This window comes from Narcine bancroftii, chromosome 3, assembly GCF_036971445.1.
Source record: "Narcine bancroftii isolate sNarBan1 chromosome 3, sNarBan1.hap1, whole genome shotgun sequence".
Classification (NCBI taxonomy): domain Eukaryota; kingdom Metazoa; phylum Chordata; class Chondrichthyes; order Torpediniformes; family Narcinidae; genus Narcine; species Narcine bancroftii.
The window spans coordinates 128,298,658-128,323,128 of NC_091471.1; the positions used below are offsets into that span (position 1 = coordinate 128,298,658).

The following is a 24,471-nucleotide window of genomic DNA, read 5'->3' on the forward strand; positions in this document are numbered from 1 at the left end:
CCCCTGACCAGGTGGGACAAGGGAGAGAATTTAAATAATTTCCAAGCTCCCCAGAAAATATAAATAAAATTGAGCTCAGAAACTATTTGAATAATATCAACCTCCTGTTACAAGAAATTGAATTTACCTTTGAATTTGGACTGCACCTGTGCACCTTTACTCCTGTGTACCCTGGAGAGGTTTTAAACACAAGGCTTGAATTTCACTGAGGCTTTATCGTTAACAACCTGAATCTTGAATTCAAAAATAACTAATCTCTTGTCCCTTGGAATTGATCCTTCAAATTGCATTTCATATTGATAGCTTTGCTTTCCCTGAGGCTTCAACATTTTTTGTTTAGTATATTCAGTCATTTGCAACTGCAGCTGAAAAGTGAATTTACATTTTCTGAAAATAGCATGGCAGATAAATGTGTTTCCTGAGGTATTTCTATGGAAATATCCTTAAAAGCCTTGAGAATAAAATCATGAACTGACTATTCCACATTTTAGACTCTGTCTGGAAATTCAACTGCATAACACTTTTTATGGCAGTACCATGAATTAAATATAGATATTGTGATCCAGAATAAGATAACTTTATTTGCAGGTTTTATATCACTTCAGAAATGCAACCATACAAATGCTGATGCATGTTATCCTGGCACCCTGCTGTGATTTCCATGATACAGAGATGTGGGGTGACAACATTCCCCAAGCAAGGCCAGTCCTAAATTCCATCATTCACAAATGGTCTCAACCATTGATTCCCAAGCCCTCTGGCCCAACTGGTCTGGATCCTGACACCCATCTAATTGGACTGCCTGTCTGCAATATTCTCCTCCCTCAGCTCCTGGCACAACGGTTGTTAGCAGGTCATGATTTCGGATTGGTGGTAGATGGGAGGGAGTGAGGATGGCTGGTAGTGGGTGGGGAATCAACAAGCCATGCTTCATGACAAATGGATAATTTGTTTCATGGACAAGGGATTATAGTACTGAACAAGAGAAAGAGAAGGAAGAAAACATAACCAAGATCTGTCAGTTATCCACTCCTAAAATAACTATTTTTTGAATTTCAGTTTTCCAAACAAGCACTTTCTACAAGCATTACTCCAAGAATAAAGTCAAAAATAACAAAATATGTTTTACTAAAAGTGATCTACTCACATAACTGTTCAAATGACAAACATTTCCTTCTTAGCCAAGAACCATGAAAAAAAATCCCATGTCCTTTATAAAAGCTTCATTGCTTTAACATTATCTTGGAATCCCGTAGATTTGTGTATACATACCTGCTTATAAGAAGAGGAAAATCTGTGCATGCATATTAATGCAAAGAATCCTTCGGCTTCCCTTTCCTTGGAACGGGGTGGGGGAGGGGGGATGAGGGGTGTGGAACTTCTGCTTGGTGGCTAGACTGGCGTAAAATGTTCATGTCCAATTGCTTTTAAGAAGAATGTGGTGTGGTGAGCCATCTTGTAAATTTCCTCAAAATTTCTGGTCCACCCATTCAGCCTTTGGGCTTTATGGGGAAATTGCCAGAATTGCACACAATTTGCCCTTTCAGATGTGGGGAGGTTCTGTACTATGCAGGGCAGATGGCAACCCCTCCCATGAGGTAAAGATAACTCATGGAGACAAGGAGAATTTCTTTGAGGACAAGGACAGTTGTTGGATCTGAATCCTATAGCACTGTGGGACTTCAATCATGAACAGCACTGCAATGATTCAAAAAGAGACCTCACCACTGGAATCTCAATAAGGATGGGTAATGAAGAGTTAGGTGATGGAGTAGTGGCTGGTAGGGGAATACCAGGTCACTCCAGAAAAGAAGAAATAAAGTGAAGAAAATACAAAGTTCAAGAGACACAAAACATAACAAATAAAAGATAAAGTTGTAGAGAAAAGAAAGAAAATGGCACCCAAGAAGGAAAAAGTAAAAACAATGGGGAAAAAAGAAGAAAAGATGCCGGAAGAGAAAGGAGGAGGACTTACCAGCATGAAGAAACAGGGACCCATCGTGGAGAAGAGAACCCATTCTCCGAGGTTGGTGACAACCCTGCAGAGTTGTGACCCCCCCAACCGCTAGACTGAAAAAATTGGCTCTCTGAGCCAAACAAAAGTGCGCAACTGCACATACTAAGGAGAACGAGAACACCAACAGGGTGGGGGACTCAGCTGAGGAGCAGGCAAACACAACACAACCAGTTGAGGGATGCCTGACACCAGAGCTCTCAGCTGGAAGAAGAGGAAAGCAACAGGAAAGTGCGTGAAAGGAAAGAAGGGAGCGCAGGAGGCCCAACAGATAAGTAGTCCAGAAGAAGAGGACCAACAGCAAGAAACCAAGCAAGAAGAAGCCCAGCAAAGTGAGACAAGCAACTCATCAGGAAAGACAGAAGAGGCACAGATACAAGGAAGAGAAGAAGACATAAACACAGGTGCAGACACAGAAGAAGAGGAAGAAGAAGACCAAGATCTGCACCGAGAAATAGAAGGTAAAACAGATGGACAGAATATAGATAAAGTTTTTTTTCAAGAACAAATTAGAACATTAAAAGAATGGTTGACTTTAGAATTTAGTGAAATGAAAAGTAAAATGAAAAGTACAGAAGAAAAAGTGAATAGAATAGAGGTGGTCATGACAGAAATAGGGAAAAGATTAGAAAATGTGGAAGAACGAGAAACAGCTGTAGAAATGGAAGTGAATGACTTAAGAAGAAAATTGGAAGGAAGTGATAAAAAAAGTTAGAGTCACAAGAGATGTTAGCTCAGAAAATTGATGTTTGAAAATTATAGTAGGCAAAACAACATAAAAATAGTGGGCCTAAAGGAAGATGAAGAAGGCACAGATGTGAAGGAATTTATAAAAGAATGGATCCCAGAGGTCCTGGGAATGAGAGAAATACAGGAAGGAATAAAAATAGAAAGGGCACACAGAACACTAGCTCCGAAATTACAGACACATCAAAAACCAAAATCCATTTTAGTAAAACTTTTGAGATATACGACAAGAGAAAATATGCTGGAGCAGGCAAGGAATAAAATTAGAGAAGACAATAAACCATTGGAATACAAGAGTCAAAAAATATTTTTTAAACCCAGACATGTTTTGAACTCTTAAAAAAGAGGAAGGAGTTTAATACAGCAAAATCAATCCTATGGAAAAAAGGTTATAAATTTACGTTAAGACATCCAGCTGTGCTTAAAACATTTATTCCTGGGGAGCAAAGCAGACTGTTCTCAGATCCAGAAGAACCACAAGAATTTTCACAATGCCTGCAGGACAGAAGGAGAGATGAAGAGATGTAACAAAAATGAAGAACGATGATAAAATATATATAAAGATGTAAAAATAATGTATATGTAAGAACTAAAGAAGGGAAAGAGAAGGGAAGAAAGGAAGTAAGGGGGAAAAAAAGAGGGTGAGCTGTGTTATATGTGTAAAATAAAAGTATTTTCTGGGGAGGGTTGGGTGGGAGAGAATAACCGTCACTGCGAAATCAGTTGACGCTTGCGAGTCAGTTTGTAATCCAAATGGAGAGGGGAGTTGAGGTTGCCCGGCAAGGGATAAGGGGCAACTCAGTGGGGGGGGGAACATTTGGGGCTAAGGGAATATTGGATGTGGGAGTTGTTGAAGTATTTTATGTTTTAAATGTGTTGTCATACATTGAGTTTAAAAAGGGAAAACTGAGAGATGAAAATGGGGTGAAGAGGGATGGTGGTGGTGAGGGAGCGGAAATGAGATGTAAACAGGGTATGAGATGGCCATGTTGAATTATATAACCATAATAACCAAATTAAACGAAAGAGGCTATTAAATTTACTGAAAAAAGTAAAAAATAGACATAGCATTTGTGCAGAAAATGCATCTAACTGAAGTTATAATAAATTAATGAGAGACTGGGTAGGGCACATAGCGGCAGCATCATATAATTCAAAAGCTAGAGGTGTAGCTATATTAATTAATAAAAATGCACCAATCAAAATAGAGGAGGAAATAATAGATCCAGCAGGGAGATATGTCATGATAAAGTGTCAGATATATTCAGAATTCTGGAATTTGCTCAATATACATGCACCTAATGAAGAGGTTCAAAAGTTTATGCAAGCTATTTTTTTGAAGATTGTAGATACACAAGGGAATATATTGATAGAAGGGGATTTTAACCTTAATTTGGATCCAATGTTGGATAAAACTGGACAAAAGACTAGCAAAATGGATAAAGTGGCCAAATTTATGGTTACATCAATGCAGGAAATGAAACATGGATATATGGAGGAAGCAGCACCCAAGGGAGAAGGAATGCTCATATTATTCGAGTAGGCATAAAACATACTCAAGGATTGATATGTTTTTGTTGCCAGCCCATATTCAAGGGAGAGTTAGGAAAACTGAATATAAAGCTAGATTGCTATCTGATCATTCACCCCTGTTATTAGCAATAGAACTGGAGGACATCCCACCAAGAACATATAGATGGAGGTTAAACTCCATGCTACTTAAAAGGCAGGAATTTAGAGAGTTTATTGAACACCAAATTAAAACGTACTTTGAAATAAATACGGAATCAGTGAAAGACAAATTTATATTATGGGATGCAATGAAAGCTTTCATCAGAGGGCAGATAATAAGTTATGTAACTAAGATGAAAAAAGACTACAATTGGGAAATAGAACAGCTGGAAAGGGAAATAAATAAGTACAGAAAAAAAAACTAGCAACAAGGGACGATATAACAAAAAGAAGAGAATTGGCGGACAAAAAATAAAATATGAAACATTACAAATGTGGAGAAGAACATAATGAAAATAAAGCAAAAGTATTATGAACTAGGAGAAAAAACACACAAAATATTAGCCTGGCAACTTAAAACAGAACAAGCTAAAAGAACTGTATTGGCATCAGGGAAAAAGGACAAACAAATTACATATAATCCAATGGAGGTTAATGAGAATTTTAAGGAATTTTATAAACATTTATACCAAACTGAGAACGAAGGGCAAGATGATAAAATAGAAGAGTTTTTAGCTAAAATTGAATTGCCAAAATTTACAAGAAGAGGAACAAAACGAACTGATAAAACCATTTTAAATAGAGGAAGTACAGGATATATTAAAAAAGCTGCCGAACAATAAAACGCCTGGAGAGGATGGATTCCCAATAGAATTCTATAAAAAAAATTAAGAGTTATTAATTCCTCCTCTCCTGGAAGTAATGAACCAGATAGAAGAAACACAAAACTTGCCAGATTCATGTAAGACAGCAATAATTCCAGTAATACCAAAGACGGGGAAGGATCCACTAACACCAGCATCTTATGGACTAATATCTCTACTTAATTCAGATTATATGATAATAGCAAAATTATTAGCAAACAGATTGGCCGTCTGTGAACCAAAAATAGTAAAACAAGATCAAACTGGATTTATTAAGAAAAGATGAACAGCGGATAATGTCTGTAAATGTATTAATCGAATTCATGCAGTACAAGGAAATAAGAAGTCAACAGTGGCTATTGCTTTAGACGCAGAAAAAGCCTTTGACAGGGTAGAATGGAATTATTTATTCAAAGTATTACAGAGGTTCAATCTACCAGAAAAATATATTAATTGGATTAAAGCATTATATAATGGACCATTGGCGATGGTAACAGTAAATGGATATGTATCGAACCAATTTAAATTAAGTAGATTAACTAGGCAGGGATGTCCATTATCTCCCTCACTTTTCGCTTTAGCAATAGAACAATTGGCAGAACTGATAAGAACAGAAAATAAAATAAAAGGGATAAAAATAAAGGAGAAGGAGTATAAAATCAGTTTATTTGCAGATGACATCATAGTATACATAACAGAACCAGAAATATCAATAAAAGAACTACATAAGAAATTGAAGGAATATGGAGAAATATCGGGGTACAAGATCAACGCAAATAAAAATGAAGTGATGCCAATGAGTAATGCGGATTTTACAGAATTTAAAAAAGAATCACCATTTAAATGGCAAGCACAAGCTATCTGATACCTAGGTATTAGGTTAGATAATAATTTAAGCCACTTGAGCAAAGTAAATTATCAGCCACTAATAAAGAAATTGCAGGAAGACTTAGAACATTGGAAAGAATTACCGATAACGTTGATAGGGGGGGTAAATTGCTTTAAAATGAATGTCTTCCCAAGGATACAATACTTATTTCAATCATTACCAATTCCCTTAACAGAGAAATTCTTTAATGAACTAAAGAGAATAATAAGGAAATTCTTATGGAAAGGGGGGGAAACCAAGGATAGCGTTAGATAAATTAACAGAGTGGTACAAACAAGGTGTTTTGCAGTTACCAAACTTTAAAAATTATTATAGAGCAGCACAATTAAGATTTTTATCAGACAAGGGAAAAATCAGATTGGACTAAGATAGAGCTAGATAAAATAGGGGAGAAGGTACCGGAACATATACTTTATAAGTGGGATGAAAAGCTGATGCAATATAAAAGCTCACCTGTAATGCATCATTTACTCAATATATGGAAGAAGATTCACTTAGAAAGGAAAAAAAAACTGCTGGTTTCTAATCAGACTACAGTTAAATTAGCAAAATTATTATAGACGCAAAATCAGCTAATCCTTTTTACAATAGATCACCTTTCCTTCAGAGAATGGAGGAGAAAAGGAATTAAAAGAATAGAAAATTGTTTTTTGGGAAATAATTTATTAACATTTGAACAAATGAAGTACAAATATGGAATAACTCATGGTACAATGTTTGCATATCATCAACTGAAAGCTTATTTAAAGGATAAATTGTGAAATTGTGAAACAGACTGAGGTTACCAGAAGGAAGCAGCTTTGAATATGTGATTACAGACACAATGATGATTAAAAGATTTATAATGAACATGTACATCAAGCTGCAAGAGAAGGAAAATGATGAAATAAGCTATAAACCCAAACAAAATTGGGAATAAGAATTTAAACATAAAGATAAAAAATGAAACATGGGAAAAGTTATGTTCTGGAACTATGAAGAATATAATAAACACAAGGTTACACATGATACAGTATAATTGGTTACACAAATTATATATCACACCACAAAAGTTAAAAAAAATGGGATCTAACATTATCAGATAGATGTTTTCACTGTAAGAAGGAAATGGGAACAACAGTACATTCAATTTGGGCATGTGAGAAAGTGAAAAATTTTGGGAAAATCTAAATCGGGTATTAAATAAAATCACAAAAAAAACAACATACCAAAAAATCCAGAGATCTTTCTTCTAAGTAATATAAGAAGTAAAGAATTAGGCCTCAAACTGGATGAAGCGCAAACAAGATTTATTATGATAGCCTTAGCTGTAGCAAAAAAATGTATAATGTCAACTTGGAAATCGGAAGAGAGCCTGAGAGTACAGCAATGGTACATGGAAATGAATAAATGTATTCCATTAGAAAAAATAACATATAATTTAAAAAATAAAGTCACATTATTTGAACAAATTTGGGAACCGTACATGGAACATAACAGAGAAGGCTTGCCTCGGACCTCCACCCCCTAAAATGATAAGAAGACAAAATAACTTGATCCACTGTGTAAAAGTAGATGACACATTTTTCTTGTTTATTTTCATTGTGTGATGACATTGTTTAATGATTTTATTGTATTGTACATGTTGAACGTTTAATGGGTTTGGAGTGGGGTGGGAAGGAGGGAGGGAGGGTAGGGGGGGGAAAGGGGGAGAAAATGCCACTGTTTATTTAAGAGGGAAATGTTTGTATGTAATTTGGTTGATATGGTTCACAGTGTGAAAAAATATATATATTAAAAAAAAAGGATGAGTAATAAAGGCTGGGCTTACCAATGATACCCATATCTCTTGTACACAGTTTAGAAAAATGCAAGTATTTAACAGGTTCCTATTTTGTTCATAATTCTTTAGTTTTTTTTTCAAAAATTATCTTTTTCATACACTTCTGACATTTCTAACATCTAGATCAAAAAATAATCCAAAACATTTCAGATTTTATTTTTAAAGTATATTTATTAAAAGCCCTTTGAGGCTTTCACTATCTTTAGTAGAGTTTTCACTTGAGAATTGAAGTTTTTGCCTCAAATTGCAATGCAAATTTGAATTGTACCATCTGAGCACGTGCAGCAATTTCCCTGATTACATCAGTTAAAGTCTGTCAACCCCACTGATTCACTTTTCTTTCCACACTAGAGGAAATATTCAAATCGTTTTGGAAAAAAATAAGGCCACAAATACCAGAAGATATATTGAGGTAAATTTAATGTGTTTTGTCTCTTTCTGACAAGGGACAAATTGACTGCAGTCATCAAAGCTTGATGATAAGTATTAACATCCAAGTCCAAAAATTCAGATGTCAGAAATCTAGACCACTCTAAAATCTGAACTTTTTGAAAAATTCTCAATTAAAAAAAAATCTAGCCCACTTTTGTGTACATGTGTGCATGCATAAGTGCCACGGATGCACGGCAATTTCATATTTCATTAAATCTGCATGTTTTTTTATAAATTAAGCATGCTGTGTTTGCTAATGAATAAACTATCAAAAATTACCTGTTAATCTCTTATTTATTCCTCCTTAAATTAGAATTTTAAAAGCACTGCCTAAGAATCCATGAAGTCCAAACATTTGATCAGTGTGGATTTTCGGACTTCTGCTGTAATCTAAAAGTATGAGGAAGTCACTGTCATGGTAATCTTTCAAGGTTGAAGATGATGGACTTCATTCTGTTGATCTATTTATGGTCTCTCAAGTTGCTTATGAGTCCAATCTTGGCTTTGAAAGATCTTCTGCATTTTGGACAGGTAGTTCCAGCTGGCAAACTGGGCTTTGGTTTTTGCTGCCCCTCTTTCCATTTACTTTCCTTTCCTTCTAGTTCTGCACATCTGTTGGCTTCAAAAGTAGCTGTTTCTTCTCGGATGATGGTTTGTCAGAGTTTCCTGTCCTTGGCATTGGTTTCCTAATTATTGATGTTGATGTTACATTTCTTCATGTTGGCTTTTAAGACACCTTTGTATCTCTTCTGTTGTCCATATTTTTTACATCTGCCTTCTTTAAAGTAGGAGTAAAGGATTTGTTTCGGCAGATGTTCGTCTTCCATCTGAACAACATGACCGCTCCATCTTAGTTGGTTCTTAATAATGTAGGCTTCAATTTTTGTTGATTCTGCTTCATTTAGCACACTCTCATTAGTTCTTCTATCTTCCCAGCTGATATTTAAGATTTTTCGAAGATAGCGTTGATGAAACTTTTCAAGTGCCTTTAGTTGTTGTCGGTATGTTGTCCAGGTTTCCAATGCATGTAGAAACATTTGGATCACCACTGCCTTCTACAGTAACATTTTGGTGTATGTTCAAATGTCACAATCTGTGCGATCTTATTTGGAGACGTCCAAAAGCTGTTCCAATTCTGATGGGCTTTTTTGTCCTGAACTCAATTATTTATTTCCATGAGATGATAATAGCATTCTTCAATCGATTCCAGTGTTCTCTACAGATGATGGGATTTGTTGAGGCAGCTGTTCTTGGAGATATTGTTAGAACTTCTGTAGATGGTTGATGTCTTGAAGGATGTCAACATTGAATTCTTAATAGTGTTCTGATTTTGATGTTTCCTTTTTGGCCGAATCTTCATTCTCATGGTGAACGAGATGAGATGATAGTCTGTCCAGTGCTCATCAGCACCAGTAACAGCTCTTGATACCAATACATCTTGTTAGTCCTGAGATTGTATGATGATACAGTCAATGAGGTGCCAATGTTTGGAGCATGTATGCTGCCAGGAAACTTTCTGCCTTTTTTTCTAGTGAAATAGGGTTTTTGTAATCACCAGGTTATGTTCAGCACATTTAGTGAGGTGTTACATTGCCATTGACTTTCCCAACTCCTTCTTTGCATATTGTTCTAGTCCAGAGCCTATGATCTTTCCCATCTCTGGCATTGAAGTCTTCCAAGAGAATGAATTTGTCATTCAGAGGAAAGGACGTCAACAAGTTGGGTATAGAAGTTCATCTTGACTTTATCTTCATCATTCAGAGTTGGGGCATAGGTGCTGAGGATGGTGGCATGTTGGTTCTTGATGAACTGGATTCACAAAGTCATGAGATGCTTATTAATTCCCAGTGGTTGCTCTGCCAGCTTCTGAAGTAGGCTATTTTAGATGGCAAAACCTACTCCATGGATCCGCAGTTAATCAAGACTTTTCCAGAAAAAGTTATATTGGCCTTTCTCTTCCTTTAGTCGCCCTTCTCCAGCTCTGTGAGTCTCACTCAGAGCAACAATGTCAAGTTGAATTTCTGGAGTTGCCGGGCAACAAAGGCAGTTCTTCTCTCTGGTCGGTCTGAGTTTGGGTTATCCGTCAGAATTCAAAGTTGCCCTCGACCTTAGTTCCAAGGGTGGATCTACCAGGAGCATAGCCCCAGACAGCATCACTCTCGGGATCTCAGCTTCACCACAACAAGGTAACAATCCACGGAGAAGATGAGGAAGTGCATTCATCTGACAAGGGCAGAGAAAGTGAAAGGTGAAGGAAAGTCTTTGCAGGTGTAACATTCTGATTCAGAGGAAAGAGTGTCTCTATTGCACTAGAATAAAAGGAATTAATGTAGTAGGCATGTAAATGACACCCATGCAATCTAAGCTCTGTGGATCTGTTATACATTATGCAAAATTAAATTACGTGGGAGAAAAAGATGAGGCAGATTAAATTTTGTGCATTCAGCACTTGAATTGCTCATTGATGAGATGCTGAAATGATCAAAGTTAGAAGATATGAAAATCTGTCAACTGAAGAAACTCTCAAGACTACAAAAATGTTAATGGAGTGAACAAAGGATACTCTGATCAAAATGAAACATGGATTATGCAGCGGAAGTGGAGAAATGTCAAGGTTACCTAAGTGATGCAGAGCAGAGTACCTCTGCATTGGAGATTTCCCCTGATTTTTCTCACTCAGTTTATATTCTAAAACCAGGGTATTATAAGTTGACACACAAAATTTAAATGTACAGCATAACTGCAAAATGTAAAATGAGAAATTCAACATAAAAATATAACCAGTTGTGATACAGAATTTTATGCACAGTTATATCAGGACATGAGATACTGTAGGTAGCTGGGAAGATGTTTTTAGTATTTCCCAAATTCCTGACACTGAATTTCATCCTAGAGTCCACAATATATTCAGATTCGGATTGTTTTTATTTTCAGTTTCATTTTAGACATACAACACAATAACAGGCCCTTCCAGCCCATGAGACTATATGCCCCAATTAACCTACGACCGCACTAAATTTCAAAGAGTGGGAGGATACTAGCGCACACAGAGGAAACCCACGCTGACACAGGGACACGGGGAGAACGTACAAACTCATTGCAAATAGTGCTGGATTCAAACCCATGTCACTGGTGCTGTAATAGCCTAGGACTGACTACTACGTTAAGTGTGATGCTTGGACATTTTTCAAAAATTGCATTTCTCAGGATTGAGATCAAATTCCTTTTAAGCCAACTTGACTTGCAGCTCTAACTCTCAGCATCTTGGTAGTGCACATTGCCCTCTCTTATTCTGGATGAATTTAGCTAAATTAAACAATGCAAATGTATTATAATTGATAGTCGTTTGCATTTTTTATACTCCCAAGCTGAAAGAAAGGGAAGCCTTTTGTCATTTCTCATTACCATCACTAAAAATTGCTGAGATCCAGAAGCCAATTGTTAGTCTAATAAAACTTAAGTATGTGGCAGTGCACCAGCGTGGATCTCAAGCTGGCACATCGTGCGGCACATGGAGTAGTAAATAGCAGCATAACATACTGTAACACCTCCCTTAACACAGCAAGCTGGCACTGTTGAAAGCTGGAGCAGTGCAAGACCAGCAGCTCTAAAATGGCACTGTCCAAGCTGGCCAGCTAACAGATCAATAATAGGCTGGGGAAGAAGGCTATTCACATGCAAGAATGTTCCTGCCCGCTATTGTTATTCATGCGGCTGATGTCAGCCAATCAAACAAATGGCGGGAACTCCAACTGTATTAAAGGAGCCTTTCAAGCCTCAATAAATCTTAACCTCGCACACTGTGAGTGTGTGTGTTTCCTTGTAGCAGTCGGCTATAATTGGTGACCCCGATAGTTTAGATGGTATCTAAATCCAGCAATGGATAGCAAAGCAGTGATCAGCACCATCGGCATCAAGCTCCCGACCTTCTGGACAGTTCAACCCGGAGTGTGGTTCGACCAGGCTGAGGCTCAGTTCTAGATTCGGGTAATCACATCTGAGACCACACAGTACTACCACGTGCTTTCAACAGAGCTACTGACACTGCACTTAGCCATCCACCACTTCTGGTACATCCTCAAGGGAAGTGCTTTCATGGACCACAAGCCATTGACTTTCGCCCTGGCCAAGATCTCCAACCCCTGGTCAGCCCGTCAGCAAAGACACTTGTCTTACGTCTCGGAGTACGTAATTGACTTGAGGCACATCTCAGGAAAAGACAACATGGTCGTGGTCGCCTTTCAAGACAGAGCCAACAGACTAGACTTCGTGGCATTGCCAGAGGCACAGCAGCAGGACGACGAGATTCCTCAGTACAGGACCACTGTCACAGGGCTGCAGCTTCAGGACATCCCAGTCGGCACAGGTAACCTTATCCTCCTGTGCGACATGGCCACTGGGCAGGTTTGACCTATTATCTCAATGGCATGGAGGCGACAAGTTTTCGACTCCATCCACGGGCTGGCACATCCTTCAATCAGGTTGGTGGCTACCAAGTACTCGTGGCATGGATTGCAGAAACAAGTCAGTGGGTGGGCTAAGACATGCACGCTGTGCCAAACAGCCAAAGTACAGTGGCACACAAAGGTTCCCCCCCATCCTTTCAAGCCAATGGAAAAAAGGTTTGACCACATTCACGTGGACATAGTGGGACCGTTACTAGTCTCACAGGGCTTCCGCTACCTGTTCATGGTGGTTGACCATTTCACCCGGTGGCCAAAAGCAATCACCTTGGTCAAAACATCCTGTGCCAAGGCACTTGTCTCATCCTGGGTAGCAAGGCTCGGGCGACCATGCCGCATAACCTCCAACAGGAACTCAATTTACCTCCAGCCTGTGGACTGACTTTGCCAACCTGTGGGGTGCTTAGCTACATCACATGACAGCATACCATCTGCAGTCTAACGGGCTGGTTGAGCACTTCCATGGGCACCTCAAGGCTGCGCTTATGACCAGCCTCAAGAGCCCCAACTGGGTGGACAAACTGCCATGTGCACTGTTGGGTTATTCGTACAGCACTGGAGGTCTTCCATACACCCTCCGCCAAGCTCGTCTATGGGACTCCACTCATGGACCCCGGGGATTTCGTCCCTCTGGCCAGAGGTCAACAGGAGGATACAACCACCTTCCTGGGCAAACTGCCAGAAAAGGTCAGCAACCTGGCTCCAATCCCACCCTCCAGACATAGGCAAGCCAAGTTTAACATCCCTAAAGAACTCCAAGACTGTGAGTATGTGTTCGTGCGCAGAGGGCCACATCATCCACCACTGCAGAAGCCCTATGAAGGCCCCTTCCGAGTCATCTGGAATAATGGGGCCACCTTCGAACTGGACATTGGTGTCAAACCTGAGGTCTTCATTGCAGACAAGCTCAAGCAGGCACATACGGATCTGACACAACCCGTGGAGATGCCAGCACCTCGACACAGGTGACTAGCGCCAGTTCTGGAGGATCATGTGGTGGCCCTCCTCCACCACAGAGATCGAGCCGGCATATTGTGTGGTGTGTGTAGTAGTAAACAAAAGTATAACACACTGTAACACATTCCCTTAACACAGCGAACCGGTGTGGTTGAAAGCCAGAGCAGTACAAGACCAGCAGCCCTAATATGGTGCTGGCCAATCCGCCCTGCTAACAGATCCAGTGCAGGCTGAGGAAGAAGGGTTTTCTCATGCAAGAATGTTCCCACCCGCTATTGTTATTCATGCAGCTGATGTCAGCCAATCAAACAAATGGCGGGAATTCCAACTGTGTAAAAGGAGCTTTTCCAACCTCAATAAATCTCAGAGCTTAACCTCCCACACTGTGAGTGTGTGTGTGTTTCTTTGTAGCAGTTGGCTACAAGTACTTATTTCTCATTCATCCCCAAAACTTTTGCTGTTCCAAGTGATTACAGGTAAAGAATGATGCACATAATTAAGTCAAATCTCAAATGATGACAAAGCATGATATAATGTAATTCCTTTTACTTAAATCTGATAATAATGAGTTTGAGATTGCACCTTTGCCTCTGGTGTCTTTTGATGCTGTTCTGTTTGAAGAGAAGTGGGGATTTAAATTCTAGCCTTGCAAAACAGAATTTGAATTAATGGCCTTGTTTTTTTCTTTCACAATTTAAACATTTCAAAAATATTCTGATCCACTGAGAGTGCCTTTGTGTTCTGTAACAACGATGCTTTGTCTTCCCAAAAATATCAGTGAAGTCATCTTAATGAGTTTAACAACTTTGATCCGAGGAAATGGCCTGTCGTTCTGCCTGCCTTTCTGGCCTTGTGGATGAACATTTGATTGAGCCCTTCCTGCTGTTGTTCTAATAATAGTTCATTTCAATCTTAGAGTTTTTCCTTTTATTTATTCAAAGAATTTGAAGGTTACTTGTGATATCTGTTTCCACCCCTGCACCAGAACTGAGGTGGCAATTAAGAAACAACTACTTTGAAAGAGGGGGTGTGGTGTGTGGAGGTCTCGAGTTACATATAGACCAGAGAAATTAATGATGACATTTTCACCTCCTGAAGCACATTAACAACTCATGTGGGCAGTAATGGCAGTCCCGCAATCCCATAGTTAGCACTTTTTAAAGTTCCAGACTTATTTCAACACTTGAACTTGTATTCTCCTACTCCTGTGATGAGGTTCCAACTTTAGTTCTCAGTGGATCAACTTGACACAGACAGCTCCAGTGATCAGAAAGAACTTCAGGGGACTGGATCCATACAGTAAATGCTCCAGCACATCAAAATAACCAATCATGTCCCTCAATACCTTGATATCACTGCTTAAACATTCCAGTCCATGAACAATAGTGGTAGTTTTAAAGAGATAGAACATTACAGTATAATAAAGGCCTTAATCCATCCCTCCCTCACACCCATAACACTCATTTAAAAGAAATCACTGCGCCTTCTTTTTTTTTAAAAAATCCCTGTGCCTATCTGAGTCTTTTAAATATCCCAAGTGTACCAGCCTCCATCACTATCCTGGCAATGAATTCCAGGCACCCACCACCGTGTAAAAATTTATCTCTGACATCTTTGAACCATAAAACTACAGAACATTACATCACAGAAACAGGCACCTTTGGCCCTTCTAGTCTGTGCCAAACCATTGTTTTTGCTTAGTGCCAATGACCTGCACACAGTCCATAGCCCTCCATACCTCTCCCATCCATGTACCTGTCCAAATTCTTTTTAAATGTTAAAATTGAGCCTGCATTCACCACTTCAGCTGGCAGCTCATTGCACTCTCCCACCACTCTCTGTGTGAAGAAGATCCCTCCCTCATGTTTGCCGTATCCTTTTCCCTTTCACCCTTAACCAATGTCATTAGGTTTTGTATCTCATCGGCCCTCTGAAAAAAGCTTTTCTACATTTACTCAGTCTATCTCCTTCATAAATTTAAACAGCTCTATCAAAAATATCGCCTCATTTCTCTATGCTTCAGGGAATAAAGTCCTAACCTGTTTAACCTTTCCCTGTAACTCGATTCTTGAAGTCGAGGAAACATTCCAGTAAACCTTCTCTCCACTCTTTCTATCTTATTGATATCTTTACTGTAGTCAAGTGACCAAAACTGCACACAATACTCTAAATTTGGCCTCACCAATGTCTTGTACAACTTTACCATATCATCTCAACTCCTGATTTCAATACTTTGATTTATAAAAGCCAATATGCCAAAAGCTTTCTTTACAACCCTGTCTACCTCTGATGCCACTTTCAGAGAATTATGTATCTGTATTCCCAGATCCCTCTGGTTTGTACTTCCAAAATGTAACATCTCACACTTACCTACATTAAATTCCATCTGCCATTTTTCAGCCCATTTTTCCAGCTGGTCCAGATCCCCCTGCTGTCCACAACACCTGCAACCTTAGTGTCATCTGCAAACAAGCCGATCCATTTACCACATTATCATCCAGGCCTCCAGTCTGAGAAGAAATCATCCACCAGTACTCTCTGGCTTCTCCTGTCCAGCCATTGTCAAATCCAGTTCATTATTTCACCATGAATATATAGCGTCTGAACATTCCATGTGAGACCTTGTCAAAGGCCTTAGTAAAGTCCATAGAGACAACATCCACAGATATTCCTTCATCAACTTTCCTGATAACCTCCTCAAAAAACTCTACAAGTTTGGTTAATCACAACCTACCACACACAAAGCTATGTTGACTATCCCTAATCAGTTTCTGGCTATCCAAATAATTGTATATTTGATCTCTTAGAACACCTACCAATAAATACTATTACTAATAAATACTATTACCAATAATAACTACTACTAACATCAGGCTCACTGGCTTATAATTTCCAGGGTTACTTTGGATCTTTTTTTAAAACAAAAGAACAATGTGAGCTACTCTCTAATCCTCCAGCACCACACCCATGGCTAAGGGCATTTTAAACATTTCTGCCAGAGCCCCTGCAATTTCTAACTAGCCTCTCTCAAGGTCCAAAGGAATATCTTCTCAGGCCCTGGGGATTTATCCATTCTTATTTACTTTAATATATCAAGCACTTCCTTGCTTTAATCTGTATAGGTTCCATGAGGTCTCTGCTTATTTTCCTTACTTCCCATGACTCTGTGCCCATTTACTGAGTGAAATGTAAAAGAAAATTACAAGCTCTCCCCCATCTTTTTTTGCTCCATACAAAGCCGATCTTCAATGGGATAAATTTTCTTTCTTACTATCCTTTTGCTCTTAATATACCCGTAGAAACGCTTAGGATTACATTCATTGTCAGCCAAAGCAACCTCAAGTCTTCTTTTAGCCTTCCTGATTTCTTTCTTGAGGTTTTTTCTTGCATTTTTTATACTCCTTGAGTACCTCATTTGCTTCATGTTGTCTATACCTGCTATACACCTCTTTCTTCTTCCAAACGGGATCCCCATTAGCCCACAAAAACTAAGGTTTCCTATGCCTGGTAACCTTGCCTTTAATCTTGACAGGAACATATAAACCCTGAACTCTCAAAATTTCACCTTTGAAGGTCTTCCACTTACTTCACACATCTTTGCCTGAAGACAACTTATCTCAATCCACGCATTCTAGATCCTTTCTCATTCCTCAAAATTGGCCATTCTCCAATTTAGAATCTTAACCCGAGGCCCAGACATATCATTCTCCCTAATTCACTTTAAACTAATGGCATTATGATCACTGGACCCAAAATGTTCCTACAAACATGTTTCTGTCATGTCTTGTCTTGACTTGTTCCCTAATAGGAGATCCAGTATAGCATTCTCTCTAGTTGGTATCTCTATATATTGTTTAAGAAAACTTTCCTGATCACATTTGATAAACTCCAAGCCATCTAGCCCTTTTACAGAATTTGAGACATAAAATATCCGACTATCACAACCTTATGTTTCCTGCAGCTGTCTGCTATCTCTCTGCAGATTTGTTCCTCCAAATCTTGTTGCCTATTGGGAGGTCTATAATACAACCCCATAAGTATAGTTGTACCTTTCCCGTTCCTCAGGTCCACCCATAGAGCCTCAGGGAATGATCCCTCTGGTCTGTTTTGCCTGAGCACAGCTGTGATATTTTCCCTGATGAACAATGCCCCTCCCCCCTCCCCATTTCTATCAAATCTAAAGCCAGGGAAGCCCGGAACATTCCTGCCCTTCCTCCAACCAAGTTTCACTAATGACCACAATGTCATAATTCCACATGCCAATCTATATTCTAAACTTGACTGCCTTTCCTACAACACTCCTTGTACTGAGAACACTTCCACCATATGCAACCCATTGACTTCTAAAAGAGCATGCAAATCATCTAAATCACACATGTCAAACTCTGGCCCGCGGGCCAAATTTGGCCCGCGATGTAATTATATTTGGCCCGCAAGATCATATCAAAAATGTATTAGAGGCCGCCCGCTGGCCACCGCACCAGTATTGCGCATGCACAGTAACCGCTGTGTCCCAGGGTGAGAGAGAGAGAGAAAAATCCTGGTCCTTGAAAAGTAGTGGTGGGTGGTTTTATAAACACGCTGTCATGTCCCCCCGCCCACCCCTCCACCGTAGCGCGGCCTGGCCGGTGTCAGGGGAAGCCAAGACCGCTTCCCAGTGCCCGCAACCCCAGTGGCACAGCGTTTCTTGGAGCTGCAGATGGAGTTGGGATGCCGGAGGGAAGACTGGGGTTTCCCGCCGGGCGATGGGAGCGCCGGCCGCCCTGCGCCTTCCCACCGGACCAGTGGCGGGTGCCCGGAGTACACGTGGAGAGCGAGGCTAGTCGGGCAGGCAGGGTGGAACCCCCCGCCAATCTCGGGAGTGGCGTGGGCTGGATCGGGATTAGCCACGCTCACCTGCTCCTCCACCGCTGACCGGGATCCCAGTGCGGTCCTGAGCGCGGAGACTGCCCTGGAAAGGTCCTGGGACACCGGCACGGAAAGAAAGGTGGGTCCGGGAGAAACTCAGCAGGTCAAGGGGGGTCCAGGAGAAACTCAGCAGGTCAAGGGAGGTCCGGGAGAAACTCAGCAAGTCAAGGGGGTGTCCAGGAGAAACTCAGCAGGTCAAAGGGGGATCCGGGAGAAACTCAGCAGGTCAAAGGGGGATCCGGGAAAAACTCAGCTGGTCAAAGGGGGGTCCGAGATAAACTCAGCAGGTCAAGGGGGGTCCGGGAGAAACTCAGCAAGTCAAGGGGGGGTCCGGGAGAAACTCAGCAAGTCAAGGGGGGGTCCGGGAGAAACTCAGCAGGTCAAAGGGGGATCCGGGAGAAACTCAGCAGGTCAAAGGGGGATCCGGGAAAAACTCAGCTGGTCAAAGGGGGGTCCGAGATAAACTCAGCAGGTCAAGGGGCAGGGGTCCGGGAGAAACCCAGAAGGTCAAGGGGAGGGGGTCCGGGAGAAACTCAGCAGGTCAAGGGGGGTCCGGGAGAAACTCAGCAGGTCAAGGGAGGTCCGGGAGAAACTCAGCAAGTCAAGGGGGGGTCCGGGAGAAACTCAGCAGGTCAAAGGGGGATCCGGGAGAAACTCAGCAGGTCAAGGGAGGTCCGGGAGAAACTCAGCAAGTCAAGGGGGGGTCCGAGATAAACTCAGCAGGTCAAGGGGGAGGGGTCCGGGAGAAACTCAGAAGGTCAAGGGGAGGGGGTCCGGGAGAAACTCAGCAGGTCAAGGGGGGTCCGGGAGAAACTCAGCAGGTCAAGGTAGGTCCGGGAGAAACTCAGCAGGTCAAGGGGGGTCCGGCAGAAACTCAGGGGGGCCTGACCTCGCCATGACCATTGCCCACTCCCCCTCCCTGCCGCAGGCCGACCCGCGACTCACGGTGACGGGGCCGCTGATCCGCCGAGATGCCGCCTTGCAGCGAGAGCCGATGCCCCCGCACTGTCGTTGTCCAACGCGATCACCCGCATACCCCGCCCTCCCGCACACAGGCCTGAGTAAGTATTATGAACTTTAATCTCAGGATAAAACAATCTTCCAATAGTTTCATGTCACAGCGATAAATATATTCCTGGTTAAAAATGGTCCTGCAACTGGATACAAGCTCATTAGGCATAAAATTTGAAAAATGTGTAAATCAAAGGATATCTGAACCAATGGAAAAAGGGCATGGCAAATAACCCTGCTAGAGTTCATGCCCACAATCAGTCACCCATTTGATTGTTTCAGGAATCATGTTATTCTCCCACATTCTCAATAGCCCTCAGATTTTACTATTCAACAGCACACTAGCAACATTTGACAAATCCTCTATAGAGAAATATTATTTATTGAATATTTTATTTCTCATTTGTTAATGCTTCTGGAAAGAGTTTATCCAAAACTATTATTAAACATTTATTTTAATAAGAAAAAGTTTAACATTACATATGTTGAAAGAAGAGAAAACATGCAGATGTTGTTGAAAATTTTCAATAAATATTTAGTTCGGCCCTCGACTTAGTCCAAGTTTTTAATTTTGGCCCTCCGTGAATTTGAGTTTGACACCCCTGATCTAAATCATCAATATACATTGTAAAAAGTAGTTGCCCCAACACCGACCCTTGCAGAACGCCATTAGTAACCGTCAACCAACCAGAACAAGGTCCCTTTATTCCTACCCTTTGCTTTCTGCCTATCAGCCAATGCTCCACCCAATCTAATATCGTTCCTGTAATTCCATGGACTCTCATCTTATTAGGCAGCCTCTTGTGCGGCACCTTATCGAAGGCCTTTTGGAAATCCAAATACACAACATCCACAGCCTTATCCATCCTACTCGAGATTTCCTCAAAAAAAATCCATTATGTTGGTAAGGCAGGATCTTACTTTTATGGAAACCATGTTGGTTTGGACTTACCATGCCATGCACTTACATTTATGACCTTTCAATCCTCCAGAACCATTTGTGAATTATTCTGACTGTATAAAATCCTAAAGATATTGCACTTTGTTAAATGAACTGTAAATTTATGATGGTGCACTTGCCTGTAATTACTGCTTAACAACTTCACTGGTGCTTTGTATGATGCCTGTATCCTCATATAATTCTTTCAAATTTCCATCGTGTCTTAAATAATATTTTCTTTGTTTTAACTTTTATGATATTTCAGCTTTAATTTCAAGCTTGTGCCTTAATATTTATCCAGTTCTTCATAACATTTTACAAAAAACAGCTAGGAAATTTGAATGGTCTAAAAATTATTCCTCACCTCAAAATTTGGGTTTAATGTCATGGTTAAGGGATCTAAACCATAAGTTTCTGACAGTAATGTCCCACTGAACACAAGAATCAAGCATTCATGCATTTCAGGCCAGCCAAATAGTAAAATGCATGCAAAGTCCTCTCCTACATTCACTCAGTTCTGGAATTCAGATAGGACAGCCTGTGAGGGATGAAGAGGAGGTAGAGACGATGATGGAGGTTTTCATAGTCTACAGGTATGGGAGAGGTCACACTTTCAGCCATTTAAATGGACATTGAGAGTCTTTTCATAGATGTGGTACAGGTGCAGAAGGATGCTTGTGACTTCCATGATTGGAATGTAAACAAAAACGAAGATCCATTGGCTATGGATCTTAAGAACTAATACAGTGATGGGATGGGTGGAAGAAGAGCATTAGTAAAAATCTTAAAGGAAACCCAGACATGAGGATTTTGACAGTACCAGGTAAGACTGGACCTTTTAAAAGGCACAGAAGCACCCTTTCACTTTTATGGTAAAGACCATATGAGTAGCACATGCCACTGATATTCACAGGAATGTTTTACAGATGGGACATCAAATCATGCCCGACAGCACTTCACTGCACCAACTTCTTCATACGAGTGCATCATAATAAATTCAATATAAAATGAACAACATGCAAACAGCAAACAGCCAATGGTATTGATATTGAGGATTGGGTTCAGATTTCAGATTTATTTTCAGACTCCGCATGACATCACATACAACCCTGGATTCCTTTTTTCCTGCAGGCACGACAAAATTTCCATTAATCCGTAATGCAAAAATATAAACTATTCATAGCTTAAACATGTAAACAAATAAAAGAACTGTAAACAGAAAACAAATGTCAATAAACTGACTGTGCAATACAGAGAGACCAAAGAAAATCAATAAATCCTTTGCTGACTATGTTTATGACAGTATTTGATTGCATATATTGATTCCATATTAATCTATGACAATGAGATTAACATTGCATGTAGTTCAGCAATCAAAGGTTAGGGCGTTTCCTGTTTTTCGACCTGTTCACAATGGATCCCTCAGATGTAAAGTGAATGTTTGCAAACTAATAAAAGAATCATCCTGGTGCGGAAAAATGGAAAATTCCATTGGCTACATATGGAGAAAAATTATGTCGTGTGGACATGCAATCGTTTCTCCTAAACTTTCTCAGTGCAGGAGGGAGTCAGTATGTACAGATGCAGAAATAGGAAAAAAAAGTGTTGTGCTGTAACTCCTTAGAAAAGTTTGATAAACTTCTGTTCAAAAATATGGAGATGCAAATCTGACAGTACCAAATTTATTCTGAATACATTTACTTTGCCAGTGTCTTGTTAGAGTGGGTGGATCGAGGCACAATTACATTAGCCTTCACCTAAAGTTTAAAAAAAAAACCAGGCTGTAAGTAATGATCATAAAACCACATATATTGCCCAAATAAAGGAGATTTAGTCAGTCAGCGTTATAAAAGGAGAAAGGGACATCATTGATTTGAAACATTAACTCTTCATCAACCTGCTGAGCGTTTTCTTAAAATTATATTTTATTTTAGATTTCAAGAGCCTGCTTTCTGTTATCATATATTGTCCAACTCTAGTCACACTGAAAAATTAATTATGGTCTCAGTGAAGTTGGCCATCTTTCTAGTGACATTACTACACCATTGCATTTGATTGTAAATTCCACAATAATTGTGGAATATGGGAATGATAATGCATGTCCAGTTCTTCATCATTTAAGATCTGGAGGAGACTTGTAAAGGATGATGAGTCCAAAAAATATTCCTGGTCCTGTCCTTTATTTACAGCCAGGGAAAGGGAAGAGACATCGATCAAGCAAGACCTCCTCTTCAGAATTATGCTAAATGCATCCTTACCTACAATTAATTTCCACTGATTTGGTATAACCCAACCCTGCAACCCATATTTTAGCCAATATGACACCAGCCTTTTTGAAATGCAGCCCTTCCATCAATTCACGTGTCTTTTTCTTATTTACAGATAGTGTTGAGGATGATTTGGAAATGGCTACCATCTGCCATCGTCCCGAGGGGCTGGAGCAGCTTGAGGCACAAACTAAATTCACAAAAAAAGAACTTCAGATCCTCTATAGGGGTTTTAAAAATGTAAGTAATAACTGAAATGTCAGAATAGCACCTAAATCTACCTCCTTTGCAATCTTAGTTAGAAAGTTTTTTTTTGTATGTTTTTGAATGAGTTGGATAATGAATTTCCTTCTTAATCCTTAATGTGAGTGCTCCATGGAAAGATGAAGCTCATTTTCATTACTCTTGAACATGAAGCTCGTTTTCATAGCAATTCATTTCTCTTCTTCTAGTGTATGTATTTTAATCATATTCAAATATTAATTAGCTTCTGAGAATGGGAAAACGCAGGGCCATAATTTTGTTGAAAGCATGGTATAAATCGTATTTCATTATGATTGTGAGCCTTGGTTCATTTTTCAATAATTATTTGTGCTCTTCAATTTGATGTAGAGTCCTCAACTTTGACTCATCATGTTTTTCTCCCACTTTGAAATAACTTAGAAGGGAAATTGGTGGATTAGTGCTCTCAGTACATGTTCTTTCTCAATGACAAGATGAATGTGTCTTCAATATAAAGTGAATCTTATCATCTTGGAAAGCAGTTTCTCTGTTGGCCATTGAGGACTTCTATTTCAAACTTTTTGAGTTATGTTTTGTCCTTAAATCTTTGATTTGACAAAGATCAACCTGAACTCAAGTCATAACATTACACAAATACCAGCTGGAAGATCGATATAAATTCTAGGATGGGTCAGCTAGTAGCACTACTGTGTCAAGTCAAGTCAAGTTTATTATCATCTGATGCAAAACAGTGTTCTCTGGTCCTTGGTGCAAAACATGCAGACACACAACCAGACATAACACACGTCCATACAGACAAGCAGGACATATGCAGGACACAAATTCATATATACAAATATATTAATAAATACTATTTGGTAAATATGAAAGTCTAGGGTGATTAGTGTGGCATTTTCTTTGGTTGCTCAGCAGTCTCACTGCCAACGGCAAGAAACTGTTTCCAGGGTCGGCATCAAAACACGTTTTTAGGCATTAGTGAGTTGGGGGGGCTCATTCAACAGGGGGCGGGGGTAGCTGGGACCTACTTTATGTCATTAATGCCATCCACCCTTCTGATGTGGGACATGAGGATGCTCATTTTATTGTGTCAAACATCACTAGACACTACTGACACTTCACGCACACTAGTGACGGAGCCAGGAGTGGGTGGAGAATCGTAAGCATGCATCAACCTCGATGCTACTGATGCGGGAGTGTATGGAGGTGAGTCTGATGGCCAGGGATGGCCGCAACCATATGAGGGGACACAGCACCTCATTTGGGGGGAAATGCCTGCAGATGCTTCCCCCTTGGCGCCAACCCTGGCTGTTTCTCAGCCTGGTGGTGCTGGCTGTGATACTTCTGAATCTCTTTCCTATCGGAAGCAGTTGAAAGAATCTGTGTGCAGGGTGGAAGGGGTCCTC

The 24,471-nt window shown here is 40.2% G+C and overlaps 1 protein-coding gene across 3 annotated transcripts in view; it reads left to right on the forward strand.

Annotated features, from left to right (window-relative positions):
• The window catches only part of LOC138757548 (Kv channel-interacting protein 4-like), a 291,302-nt gene that overhangs the window by 215,585 nt on the left and 51,246 nt on the right, over window positions 1–24,471 (forward strand). For all 3 annotated transcript variants that reach the window (XR_011353670.1, XM_069925072.1, XM_069925073.1), the window contains exon 2: window positions 22,941–23,065. Coding sequence is in view for 2 of the 3 variants with exons in the window: in XM_069925072.1 (XP_069781173.1) it covers window positions 22,941–23,065 (125 nt within the window). In the remaining variant the exon portion in view is untranslated. The remainder of the gene's footprint in view (window positions 1–22,940; window positions 23,066–24,471) is intronic.